This window comes from Strongylocentrotus purpuratus, unplaced genomic scaffold (genome assembly GCF_000002235.5).
Source record: "Strongylocentrotus purpuratus isolate Spur 01 unplaced genomic scaffold, Spur_5.0 spur5_scaffold_8, whole genome shotgun sequence".
Taxonomy (NCBI): domain Eukaryota; kingdom Metazoa; phylum Echinodermata; class Echinoidea; order Camarodonta; family Strongylocentrotidae; genus Strongylocentrotus; species Strongylocentrotus purpuratus.
The window spans coordinates 13,038,440-13,052,069 of NW_022145614.1; the positions used below are offsets into that span (position 1 = coordinate 13,038,440).

Genomic DNA, 13,630 nt, shown 5'->3' on the forward strand with positions numbered 1-13,630 from the left:
TCATGTGTCCTGTTAATTATTTATTTGTTTGAGTGAGAAACTGCATGACAGAAAACAAAATATCGAGAAGGCTAATCGCATAATTATGTCCAAGTATGACTTTTTCCCGTAGGGGAGGGGTTGAGTAGAGGCTGGGGATCATACCCCCCCCCCCCTCCCCCGCAGAAGCGGATCATAACAAATATCGGGCTGCCTCTTTAATATTTAAAATTCTCTGACAAGCGAAATGGAAGAAAAAGATTAAAGACCTTCAATACTAAAATTAATTTTTAAAAAAGCGTTGGCACACCTTTGGGCAATGAACTAAAAAGTATACCACTTTGATTTCAAACAGGGGGCACGGGCCGTTTCCCCCCCCCCCCCTCCCGCCCCCCCCCCAAAAAAAAAAAATCCGCCAGTGAGTCTCCACCCTACCAAAACTATCGAGCTTGTTAACTCCAAACATCGTGCTTCTCTTCGGGACAGGAAGAAGAACAAACACAAAATTGGCTTTGAAGCGATGCGCCTTAAACACCTGTTAAACACATCAAGCCTTAAAGAGATCTGTTCGCTTCAAATCGCATGGTATTTCTGCCCTGATCGTTCTCATCCAACTCCCGAATACGGAATCTTATTCTTTCTCTGTGATGTCTTCTCTTCTAAACGATTCTTCCAATCGTTCACCCCTCAACAGCCCCTCTTTGACGCCCCTCCCGTTTCCCTTTTCCTCCCGTCTTGCTCTCTAATGGAATACCTGTTTTGGTGTTTATTGAGCCTCTCTGTGTGTCTTTAGATCTCCACCTGCCTTAGGTCTTTGCTTGCTTCTTATTTGGGAGTATTTCTCTTCGATAAGACGAAAAGTCTCCCCAGACTGCAGGGGCGGATCCACGATTTTCCAAAAGGGGGGGGGGGGGGGTCGTGAAATGTACGAAATGGCGAGCGTGAAACCTTTACTGCGTGGGGTTCGGGGCACGCTTAAGGCTCCGGAAAACTTTGAACCTTAAGATGCGCAATGATACATTCTGAGGCAATGAGTAAACTGAGCATTCATGTGCGTGTATTTTTTTTTGGGGGGGGGGGGGGCTTGCGCCCCCACGCTTCCACGCATCCGGACTGTATGCCAGTGTGTGACAGAGGGAGAAAGAGGGATGGAGAGAAAGAGAGATGGAGAGACAGAGGGAGAAATGTCAGAGGGATGTCAGAACATATTTCACTACAGTACCCCATTACTAAGACATTACAAATCTTCGCCACGCGACCACACATGTTCCCCTCACGTCAAAGTCTCCACGGTGTAAAACAATACAAGGCAATAAAAATATCGCGCTGTTTATAACTTCACATACATTACTTTCCCGCCATGCCGATAACAGCGCAATATGACATTCAAATGCATCAAAATGTTATCAACAATGTTGCTGGCGATGTCACGCCGGGTTAATGTATGGAAACAATGTCGGGTTTTCTTTGATTTTTTTTCAAAGCAGCAAGGGGAAATGACGACGGGCCTGCCATCCATCTTTCATTTTGGTGTAATTGTTATCACATTCAGTGCTTGTTAAAAAAACCGGGTGGTCCATACATCAGGTGATTATATCATATTTGTGAAAATATGGCGACAGGTTTTCAACCCAAAAAAAATGAACACTGAGATTTAGAGGAATAGGTGAGTGATTAGATATTTTCACGGAGACCAAGATGGGGTGGGGTGGGGTGGGGTGGGGTGGGGTGGGGGCGAAGGGTAAACTAAACCATGTGTGCAATGTCCTCCATAGGTGTACCCTCAAACATGTTCTTCTGCATATACCATCCCCTCCTCCCTCTTCCTCTTATTCAAAATACAGCGGCGCTTTTTAAGAGGTATACAATTTTGTTTCTTTCTGTTTTCGGTGGTCTTGAAATGTTCTTGAGTTATTACTCTGGGTCTTTTCTTCTATCTTCCACATGGCTTTCATCAGGTCCATGGAATCCATTGTTTTTATAGTCGGTCTTGGATATGTAATGATAGCAGCATCATAAACAACAACAAGAAAAGAATGATAATGAATAGCCTACAAAAGGAATACAATCAGATGATCAATTTCTCAGATGAAAAAAAATGATAAGACGAAGATGGTGATATTGGCAAGTGCATTCGATATAGGAGGTAATTTACTTTGGAAAGTGAAGAAGGAAAACTCACTGCACTCTATTTTCATTTTGGCACAACTATTTCTTTCAGATGTCATGAATTCCCCTAAAGGCTATGACGTACACACTCGAAAAGGCGAACATGTGTATAATTTCATTCATTTTCGACCTCGAAAGTGGCAGAAAATAAACGAAAGAGGGCGACAATGCATATTCTCCCCTGGTGTATAATTGCCCCTCCCCTGCTTTCGTCGCCTGTATAATCACATGGTGTATATTGTTTTGTCTTCTTTTTTCACCCGATGTAAGGAATTCTCAATTCAGCGTTTATATTTTATGATTTATATTAAATAAACCATATTTTATTTCCAAATAAAATTTACCAGGCTTTTCGTTTTACAAAGTCATTCCAATTTAGATACGAGAAATATACATAATATGGTATATGTACGTGCAATACAGTAACAGAGATCATTGCTTCCTGTAATGCGGAGGAAACCTAGGAAAACATAGCTTGTTATTTAGGTTACCTAACATAAAATGTCATAGTATCATAAAGAAAATGCAAGGAAAAGAAAAGATGAGGAAAAGAAAAGATGGGGAAAAGAGGAGGATACATGACAAGTCAAGCAGTAACACAAGAACGGGACACATTGGTTACTATAAATCAAATTCCGAGGGAAAGTGTGTATTATAAACATGAATTAAGGCATGCATTTGAAGCAAATGAGCATAATGTTACATGGATTCCTAGTTAACTAGCTTTAACTTCAGATTACGCTTACATGAAAATAGACTTGGTGAGCGCTTGAAAGACTCATCAAGAAAATTCCAAAAGATTGGGCCAGTGTAAATTAAGGTTTTCTGTTTACAAAGAATTCTTTACATTGGACAATAGTTATACGAAGACTATCTTGTTGGGTAATTGTGGAATCTCTCATTTTATTTTAAGTAACAAAGTTAATACATGAGGCAACTCGTCCAGAATATAGAATCAAAGAAACAATAGATATGTGAAAAGTCGAAATCAATACTATTATGATCGTCAGCAGCATTAGTAACATCTTTTGTACCGTCATCATCATAATCGTAAACATTATTGCCATCATACTGATCAAACGTGCTTTAGTATTATATTCAACAACAATAATGATGAACATCATCGTTATTATGTTCATAATCGTCATCATCATCATTCACATAATGATTCTAACCTCTTTACATAATTAACATTTATATTAATTAAATGAAGGAAACTTAGATAGTTAACATGGTGATATGAATATTCATATGGAAATACAAAAGTATGACAAAATGTATGAGTGGAATTGTACCTTCGATGTCGAAATCATCTTTGTGCACAAATTATTTAGTATAGGACAATATGACATTTGATTCTTCTTCCTCCTTTTCTACTTTTTACCTACAAGAAAACTTTTCAACAGTATAACTGGCACCCTGTCTCTAACAAATCTCCGTGTTTCTTTTTACCCCTTTCCAAATCCACCTCTCTCTCTCTCTCTTTCTCCTTTTCTCTCACCCTCTCTCTCTTTCTCTCTCTCTCTCTTTCTCACACCCTCTCACCCCCCCCCCTCTCTCTCTTTCTTTCTCCTCTTTCCCTCTCTCTCTCTCTCTCCCCCCTTTCTCACTCCCTCCCCTATCTCCTCTCCCTCTCGTTGCTTCTCTGGTACTGGATTTAAACCTGGTTATTTAGAGATCGGTTTTTGTGCTACGACGGCATCCCAGTCGTTGTTGTAGAGAATCGTCCCGTCCTCTTTTCGCTCGGAACACTCTTCGGACCCAATATAATCGACCACCTCTTTGTAAAACTCTGGCGACGCCGAGCCGTGGAAATCGACGATTTGGCTGATGAAGTCGACGAGGAGTTTTCCTTCCTTGGACCCCTTTTCGAAACAGCTTGTGATGTCCACATGCGCCCTCTGGTGGTTTTCGTCGAAAGGGATGTCGTGGAAAGGGATGTCGTGGGAAGAGAGGCCTTGTCGTAAATGTTGGACGCAAAAATAGGGTCCGATTATGTCCTGTAAACGGGGGAAGTGGTTCCACAGACGCCAGGAACCACTGATATCTGTAACGTGGAAAATGTGGATAGGTGTTATGATGGTTGCACACGTCTATCATTTAATTTTCTTTTCATTTCATTTTGTTATTCATCTGTCCAAATAAAATGTAGGAGGGGGAAAGAGAGAGAAATAGAGAGAGAGAGAGAGAGAGAGAGAGAGAGAAGCATGGGAAAGGGAGTGGAAGTCAGAGCATTCAAAAGACAAAGAGAAATACAGAATGAACGTGGTAAGAAGGGAGGGGTGTGAGATTAAAATAATATGACTCATTTCACTTCCAATAATAATTACACAGAGCACCTGAAAGACATATCAGGCCTAGCAATGTTTGAAAGAACTCCGTACATCTCACCTGAGATAATGGTTATTAACAAAATCCCGCCCTCCTCCAAGCAATCGTAGAGATATCGTATGGTGTCATTAAAGTCATCAGCATAGTAGAGGGACTGGATGGCGTTGATGAAGTGATATTTGGAGGAGTGGTTGCCCTCGAGGGCACGGTATTCGTCGATGCCGAGTTGTCGAAGGTCGAACTCGATGCCTTCGAATTCAGACTTCTTGCTCTCTACGAGTGAGCGGTACTTCTCAAGCTGTTTTTCGCCAGGTTCCACCACGACGTTTCGGACAGATTTGAAACGGGTCTTGATGCTTGCTGCCATTTTACTGTCCATCTCCCCTTTCAAATAACAAAAATATAACAATAGATAATAAAAGACAATGCCTACTGAGCGAATTCTTTTCGAAAACAGTTGTGCAGGGTTTTAAGACATAGTTTTGACCTAAAGGGGATTAAAAGTACATAATTATGGGAGAGGGGCAAAGTCCGTTTTCTCGCCTAATCTGGGTTCAGTCGCCGGTTGCTTGGGCGCGTATGTTTTTTTTATTTACACGCAAGCCACTGGCATTTCATGATTAATTTAAATGAAACCGCTCGCTGACAGTCTAGATTAGACCGTAGAACATAAATAGCTCTAACCACGCTGGTTGTGCCCCGGCCCCCGACTCATGGGCCCGAATTCACAAAAGAGGTTTATCGACAAACCGAGGTGTATGTACGTCTGGGACGCGTTTTGACGCGTTTTTTACAAACCTGGTTTATAAATAACAAAAGGAGGTTTGTCGAAACAAAAGGAGGTTTGTCGACAAACCTCCTTTGTTAATTCGGGCCATGGAGTCGGAGGTGAAATATCCAGTAAAGGGGTATTTTTTCGCGCAACAAAGTCCGGCCTGCCATTGACTTTCACACCGGAGAAAGGGGGTGCTTTCAAAAAGAAGGAACATGCATACGCGTACACTAAATAACACTGAGAAGGGGGGGGGGGGGTTGGGGGGGTTGGGGGGGTTTTAGGACAATTAACCCTTGGCAATCAACCCCGGGAAATTACCCCCCGGAAAACTACCCCCCCCCCCAAGGACAACTACCCCCCGAGGACAATTACCCCTCTAGGACAACTACCCCCCGTGGACAATCAGGATTCAATAGCAAAAGACGATTTGACACATTGAGAGACGGCTACGTGCCCATAAGATCCCATGCATGAACCCTTATACGTTTAAATACTATAGCACGTTATCTTCCTCATTTGTACACATTTCCCTTTGATTATGATTTATGCAACGCCAGTGCGGTTGCTGATTTTTACGAAGGATGTAAAGGCCCGGTCACACATAGGGGACGCATGGGGGACGAACGGCCAGCGCATTGGAAATTTGCAATTTTTGCCAGTGTGTTGTCGTGCGTTAGGTGTGCGTCAACATTCGTTACTCGTTCGTCGAGCGCGCTGGACCAACGCTGGACCAACGCTATGCATTCGTCGTCATTCGCTGTGTGCGTCGGGATTTTTAAGCATGTGCGCATGTGAGCATGTACGCTGAGCTCGACGCATGAATGTAAACGCCAAAAGGACGCCAGACATACGCGGAGCGCGCTAGACCAACGCTGGGCATACGCCGAGCACAGCGCGCTAGAAACACGCTACACATTAGGTGTCAGCTCGCTAGCTTCTCCCAAATCCTGACAAAAGTCGGGCGCGCAACCTTTTCCGATTTTTAATGCGCGGGCCATGCGTCGTCTATATGTGACCGGGCCTTACGTTTTAGGATAATTGCCCAGCGCTTCTCAAAATGCATAAAAATACATTTCTCTGGAGCAGCGTTATTTCAACTTTTTGTTAGTCACAGTACCCTCTTAAGAAATGAAAAGATTCTCCTCGATCCACAAGGCTTTACAGAATATGTATTCTGCATGGCTCTGGCACTCGTCAAGAAGAATAAAAAGGAGAAGAAATTTTTCAAACTGGAAAAAATATTAGTTTGTAATCAACACACTAGAAACGATTTAAAGTACTGTATGCGGGTACCTGGCCGCCGAATGTACATAAATAAAAAGTGATATAATCGGTCATGACCTTGATACACGAATATGAGGATATTCGGGCCCGGCCCCGCCCCCCCCCCCCCCACTCAGTGTTATTAGGGTACGCATATGCGTGTTCCCAGCACCCCCTCCCCTTTTCAGCATAAGTCCGGTGTGTAAAGTCAATACGGGTAGACCTTTTCTTTTGGTAAACAGCCTTTTCAGCACCCCCCCCCCCTCTTAGCATAAGTCCGGTGTGTAAAGTCAAAGAAAGAAAGAAGAAGAAGAAAAGAAAAGGGGGATATCAAGTTGCAAGTTTCCCGCCAACAAGTTGTACTTCCGGAGGAGGGTCAAAAGTCCCCACCTAGGGCCCTAAAGCGGGCCCCTGGATGCGAATCTGACGGTAATTTGATGCTTTAAACCCCTGAGCTTCTGATGGATCTCCGCCCCCTGGACCTTACGCCAATTCGTGTCCTGACAGTGTCACAGAGAAGGTATCAAAATATGTTCATCTGATCGTAATTAAATGCCTAAAACCCCTGAGCAGTTATTTCAACTTTTTGTTAGTCACAGTACCCTCTTAAGAAATGAAAAGTTTCTCCTCAATCCACAAGTCTTCACAGAATATGTATTCTGCATGGCTCTGGCACTCGTCAAGAAGAATAAAAAGGAGAAGAAATTTTTCAAACTGGAAAAAATATTAGTTTGTAATCAACACACTAGAAACGATTTAAAGTACTGTATACGGGCACCTGGCCGCCGAATGTACATAAATAAAAAGTGATATAATCGGTCATGACCTTGATACACGAATATGAGGATATTCGGGCCCCGCCCCCCCCCCCCCCCACTCAGTGTTATTAGGGTAGGCATATGCGTGTTCCCAGCACCCCCTCCCCTTTTCAGCATAAGTCCGGTGCGTAAGGTCAATACGGGTAGACCTTTTCTTTTGGTAAACAGCCTTTTCAGACCCCCCCCCCCCCCCTCTTAGCATAAGTCCGGTGTGTAAAGTCAAAGAAAGAAAGAAGAAGAAGAAAAGAAAAGGGGGAAAAGAAGGAGATCGGGGGGGGGGGCTGTTACCTCGCCCCCCCCCCCCCACATAAAAAAAGAGAGAAGGAAGGAAAGGGAAAGAAGAAGAAAAGAAAAGGGGGATATCAAGTTGCAGGTTTCCCGCCAACAAGTTGTACTTCCGGAGGAGGGTCAAAAGTCCCCACCTAGGGGCCTAAAGCGGGCCCCTGGATGCGAATCTGACGGTAATTTGATGCTTTAAACCCCTGAGCTTCTGCAGGGTCTCCGCCCCTGGACCTAACGCCAATTAGTGTCCTGCCAGTGTCACAGAGAAGGTATCAAAATATGTTCATCTGACCGTAATTAAATGCCTAAAACCCCTGAGCTTCGGGGAATCCGCCCCCTCGACCCCATCAGGGGCCCTAAGGCGGGCCCCTGCATGCTTATCTAACCGTTATAAAATACCTAAAACCCCTGAGCTTCTGGGGTCTCCGCCCCCTGGACCACACGCCAATTAGTGGCCTGCCAGTGTCATAAATAAGGTATCATTATGCTCATCTGACCGTAATTAAATGCCTAAACCCCTGAGCTTCCGGGGCTCTCCCTCCTGAACCAAACCAATGACCCTAAGGCGGGCCCCTGGATGCTCATCTGACCGTTATCTATTTCCAAAAAACCCTAAGCCTCAAAGGGCTCCGCCCTCTGGACCCCACACCAATTCGTGACCTGCCAGTGTAACAAATAAGGTATAAAAATATGCTCATCTGACGCTAATTTAATGTATAAAACCCCTGAGCTTCTGGGGGCTCCGCGCCTGGACCCCACACCAATTTGTGTCCTGCTAGTGTCACAATTAAGGTATAAAAATATGCTCATTTGACCGTAATTATTGCCCCAAACCACTGAGCTTCAGGGGGCTCTGCCCCCTGCATGGCCCCACAACAATTCGTGTCCTGCCAGTGTCACAAATAAGGTATTAAAATATGCTCATCTGACCGTTGTTAAATCCCTATACCCCCTGAGCTTCAGGGGGCTCCATCCCTTAACCCTCGCAGGGGCGAAGACCCCACTAAAATTTACGCAACGCTCTACCTGATCGTAAATACCCCCCCCCCCACCTACTTAGAGAAACGTTCAGCGGGGCATACATGTAAGAGTGGGGCGGTGCGGATTTTTTGGTCCCCCCCCCCTCTCCGTCCCCAAACCATAATTCCAAATTTGGGCCCCCCCCCCCCCTCTAAGAAATCCTGGATCCGCGCCTGGAGGCTAGCCAGCGCTCAGCGAGCCACAGATTATCGATGATGCAAAGTGAGAATGTAAGTATACTTTGGGATGATTATAAATATAACTTTTCAGCTGTTGTGATCTCAGCTAGTATAAACTCTGTATTGACATGCATATTTCAACTTTAGCTAAATAATGCGATTAAAAATGAATGAGTGTTAGGATTCAACCTTTCCCCTCAATGCAACCCGCTTATTTGTTATGTAGATTAAAGAATTGGGTTGAATGCATTTGGTAGTTAGGCTCCACTGCACTCTACATAGCTCCAACAGGTGATGCATAGCTATAGTGGGTTGGTTGCCTTACCTAGCAGTGTAGTGTCACTATCTGCACACAAGTCATACAGGGAGGACCTATGGGTTGGAGGTGAATGATGAAAGTTGTTTCATAGCTCAAAATATGGCATTTTGCGCTGCAAGTATAAGTTCCATAGAGAGTCAAGATCACCAGAACCGACATTGAGGCCTGCCCCGATTCCCTGCATTTCAGTAAACCAGTCAAACTGTAAGTTTAATCCAAGTTTAATCCATATTTGTATTCCTTTTTATAATGATACATTGGGCGTGTACAGTCAAGGTCACAAGTGAACCTTTGAATTAGGGTTTAATAATGAAGACTGCAAATCATTTCTCTAAAGTAATAATGTAACTCTTTATACAATATTTTGTTCATTTCTGAATAATAAATGAAAGTATATGTTCGCAGGATTTGCACTCAGTAATTCAGGCTCTTGCGAATGTTGAAAGGATATTTGTAATGCAATGTAAACCATTATGATAGAAGCCTTTTCTGTAATGTATTTTATTGTATTGCCTGATGATGATTATAGTCTCGTTAACAGATATTAAGTAGATGATGAATAATTTAGTATTATTCCGTAGACTATTACTAGCCTGAGTTAATGTTAATTTTTAGATGGTGTTCCGGCTAGGACTTACAGAGCAAGTCCTCTTTCAAAGTTTCATGCCACAATAGGTGGATCTCTACCAGTAACGACGACGAAGAGTTGAAGGTGCTATTACAGATGGAGCAACACCTTCGTTACGGTGAACAAGTTCCAGCAACAGTAACAACTATGGTTTCTTTATTCCCATGAACAATATTTTAAAATCACATCTTGAGAGTGATTGCATCACTAAAGTGGGTTATTTTATTCATATCTTCAGACGCAGGATTTTTTCAAGGGGGGGGGGGGGGGGAGTTGCTCCCGGGGGGGGGGGGGGTAAGCGGACACTTTTTTTTTTTTTGGGAGTCCAAAAAAAATCGCAACGACTCAGCCAGCCGAAAAAGGGGGGGGGGGGGGGGGGGGGGGGTAAGCGGTCACTTTTTTTTTTTTTTTTTTGGAGTCCAAAAAAAATCGCAACGACTCAGCCAGCCGAAAAGTCGCTCAGTGGGGGGGGGGGGGGGGAGGGGGGGGGGGGCAAGCGGACACTTTTTTTTTTTTTTTGGTCTCGAAAAAAAAAAAAAACCCAAAGGGGGGGGTTTGGTTTTTTTTAAGGGGGGTTTACACACATAAAAATACCAAAGGGGGGGGGGGGTTTGAACCCCCAAACCCCCCCCCCCCCTGCGTACGCCCCTGCACACCTTCTACTATGCAGTCATCATGTGCATCAACTGGCCCCGCCCCTTTCCCAGGTGTTCCATCAATCAGCGTTCGATATTATGAACCGTTCAAGAATTAGAAACTCTCTCTCTCTCTCTCTCTATCATCCTTCTCCTGCATGTGGTATATCAATTAATCAAACTATTAACCAACCCTGGCAGGTGTTACGTGTGATTACTATACTGACATACAGGACTCATTACTCTCCTTCCTCACCTTGCGGTGTACTTTCACTTTCTGATCTAACATGTCGTATCCTTGCCCTCACATTTTTGTTCAATCCATGTAGCGATCCCTTGTTTGGTCTGGTAACATTATTGCTCCAGGTTTTATTTCGTCAAAGATAAAGCTATTGGGTTCTAGATTAAGTTTAGGGTTAGGGTTAATGTTAGATGCATCGTGAGGACCATGGTAGGGGTTAAGAAATTCGATAAGCATTCATAGAATTACCATTTCACTGCGGAGCATCTGTCACCAGAGAGTGTGTCGTTATATACTCTATCACATAATTATACCTCTAAAACAATTATTGATGACAGGAGAAGCCAGTGATGAGACAGTGCTCGCAGTTTTGATCTTTAAAATATTCTAGGACACGATTCACCCGTTCAAGAAAAACACTAATCCCCTCTTGGTAGGCCGAGAAGGAGCATAATGCCAATTTTTCTGTTTTTATGAAATAGTTAGAAATATGTTCAATAATTTCTATAATATATTTAGAAGGTTCTTTTACAATCGACTTCATAAGATCGTTAATACCGACGACAATACAAAGCTCTTGTAATATACAGCCTTCTTGCAGGCAGCCGACGTGTTCGAGTCAATGGAGAAGATTTTTTTTTGGCGGGGGGGGGGAGGGGGAATGATCAAAGTAATGGTTTGTCACAACGGTTGAATGTTGCGTCCAAATATAATTCATGAAGCCTGTATCGCAGGCTGCAACTTAATTTATCAAATTAATGTCTCCCGTGTGTAATCATAACACGAGCATTGTAAAAAGCATGTGCGATTGAATGAAACATTTCTCGGAATCGTAGATGCATTTAGTCAAAGAGACCTGGGAATTAATCCACGTAATTAGACCCCATGGAGTCCCTAATAATAGAGATAAGTCATTGTATTATATTTCTCCAATTAGCAAATTGCAGTCAAAGAGAATAATTTGTGCATTATAGACGAATATACAATTATCTAGATTGATCCACTCTCGAAATTTTACCACAAAGTGCTAAGAATGCAATCGCATAGACTTTCGAAATATTAACTCAACAATGGCCGCTTCAATGCCTTTGCATAATTATTATCCATAATGATTCATGTTCGAATTACATAATAGGCGCATGTGTCATTTAAAGAAAGAAAGAAGATGATGCACATGTCCTCTGATGCTTTTTAAATTAATTCTCTGCGATCGTCTTGTGTATGCACCCAGCACATGGATAGTGAGATGAAATGGACATCGCCATTGACGTAATGGGGAATCCCCCTGGCGAGATTCATATATCAACAATGTATATGAGAGCATATACCCACACCGCGGCATAACTCTGTGGGTATATTTAGCATGTGAACTTGGGTCATGCACTCTACGGAATCCAGTGCTTTCTCTTTTGGTGGGATGGCGGTGTATATAGCCATAAGACGCGTGCTGGGTAATGCGCAAAAGAGATTTGAAATAGAGTTTCTAACGTGAGGGGGCATACAGACATCGTAATTATTACAAAAGTTAAAGGGATCGTGTAACAATGTTAAATCTGAGATACACGGCCCTACGTGTTATCAGTGTCTCAATCAGACGATAAACCTACGACCATTTTTAGTATCAATACTCTGTACAAATGTGTTACTTTGTGACAGCTAAGAATACAACCTCAGGGTTGGCTTCAATATATTTTTTATATCTTTATATGTATTTCTATTGTGATAAGCAGTAAAGTAATAAAGATAAGAAGAAGATGATATTCTTTGATACACTTAACAGAATTTGAATTCTTTGTTTATTGTGTAAATCTTCCTGTGAATATGGGCTGGTATGGAGTTTGTTCCAGAGGGCATTGCATGTTTTTTATATAATGCCCACTCAAAAAATTCAATTATTTTAGAAAAAAAGGCTTGGGGGAGGGGGGGGGGGGTGAGTCGGTGATAAAAATATCAAAATAATTTATCCAAAATACACGTGATCAAAACTCGTTTTCGGAGTCTGAATCGAGTACAGCTTCGCGAGCCTTATCAAGGTTGAATAGAATATTATTTCGCGATCGCGCCATTTTGCTTTAGACTTATAATACTTGACAATAGCGAGTTGACCTTTGGCTTTTCCTTTCAAGTGCAGTGCAAGTGCATTGTTCGGCTATAGTTGTAAGCTTAGCGCTGCTCCCAATGAAATACCAGCAGTATCAGTATTCTGTGTATGGAAAGGTCTCAGCGAAAGTCAATATCTCTGGGACAGACATCGCGGAGCTGCATACGCTGCTGTACGAATTTCATGTGAGAGAAAACTTGACATGCTTATGAAAAAGTACAATTATAATGAATAATATGAAAGTTAAAAAAAGGAGTAATGGATAATGATATTATATACTTTGGGAAAACCCTCAAATCCACTAGTTTAGTAAATTAGTAGCAGGGAAAGGCAATTTTAGGCTTGTAAAGACATCATTTACCTTCCTGCCCGGAAGTAACGGGTTAAGCAGTAAGATTCTTACCCGATCCACTGCCGACTCCCAGCACATTAATCTGTGTCTCCGCCGAGAAACTCTCCACCAATTTATCCAATACCAGTTTCGGAAAGACGTCTTCAACCCATTTTACCAGTCCTGTAAACTTGCTGCTTTTCTTGGCAAAGACGTGGTACGACTTGGTGTAGTGGTCCAGATCATCTAGTATATATTTTAGTTTCGCCTTCTCCATGATTTCAGAATTAAGTTGACTAGTTTTGGCTTTGCTTCCGCTAAGTTAATATGTTAGAACGAGAGGCACGGGTGCACGGAGCTAGGAGAAATCATACGCTAATGGAGTCAGGCATTGAAACAATAATTGTAACTGTATGAGAATATGGTAATTTATTATAGGGGTGTTCACACCAACAGATATAAGTGGGATTTAAAAATCGATTTTTGCATCGCGATCCATATATCGGGTTGTGGGTGTGTGTGGACAGAATAATTTCATTAACCTTCGCGATTCGCAATA

At 42.7% G+C, this 13,630-nt stretch overlaps 1 protein-coding gene across 1 annotated transcript; it reads right to left on the reverse strand.

The window, feature by feature from the left end:
* Positions 1–3,735: 3,735 nt before the first annotated feature.
* LOC587894 (histamine N-methyltransferase) lies at positions 3,736–13,404 on the reverse strand. The gene is made up of 3 exons (XM_787603.4): positions 13,144–13,404; positions 4,540–4,863; positions 3,736–4,195 (listed from the first exon to the last, which is right to left on the reverse strand). Exons 1-3 carry the CDS (start codon positions 13,346–13,348, stop codon positions 3,816–3,818), a joined length of 909 nt encoding a protein of 302 aa, XP_792696.2. The 5' UTR covers positions 13,349–13,404; the 3' UTR covers positions 3,736–3,815.
* Between the last annotated feature and the right edge of the window lie 226 nt (positions 13,405–13,630).

What these genes read in the sequence shown, in the direction of transcription:
- LOC587894 (XM_787603.4), bottom strand. Translation starts at nt 13,348, where the DNA reads ATGGAGAAGGCGAAACTAAAATATATACTAGATGATCTGGACCACTAC. An exon ending in GGGAGTCGGCAGTGGATCGG is followed by an intron (nt 4,864 to 13,143) that starts GTAAGAATCTTA and finishes GTTATTTGAAAG; the next exon opens with GGGAGATGGACAGTAAAATG. An exon ending in GTTAATAACCATTATCTCAG is followed by an intron (nt 4,196 to 4,539) that starts GTGAGATGTACG and finishes TCCACGTTACAG; the next exon opens with ATATCAGTGGTTCCTGGCGT.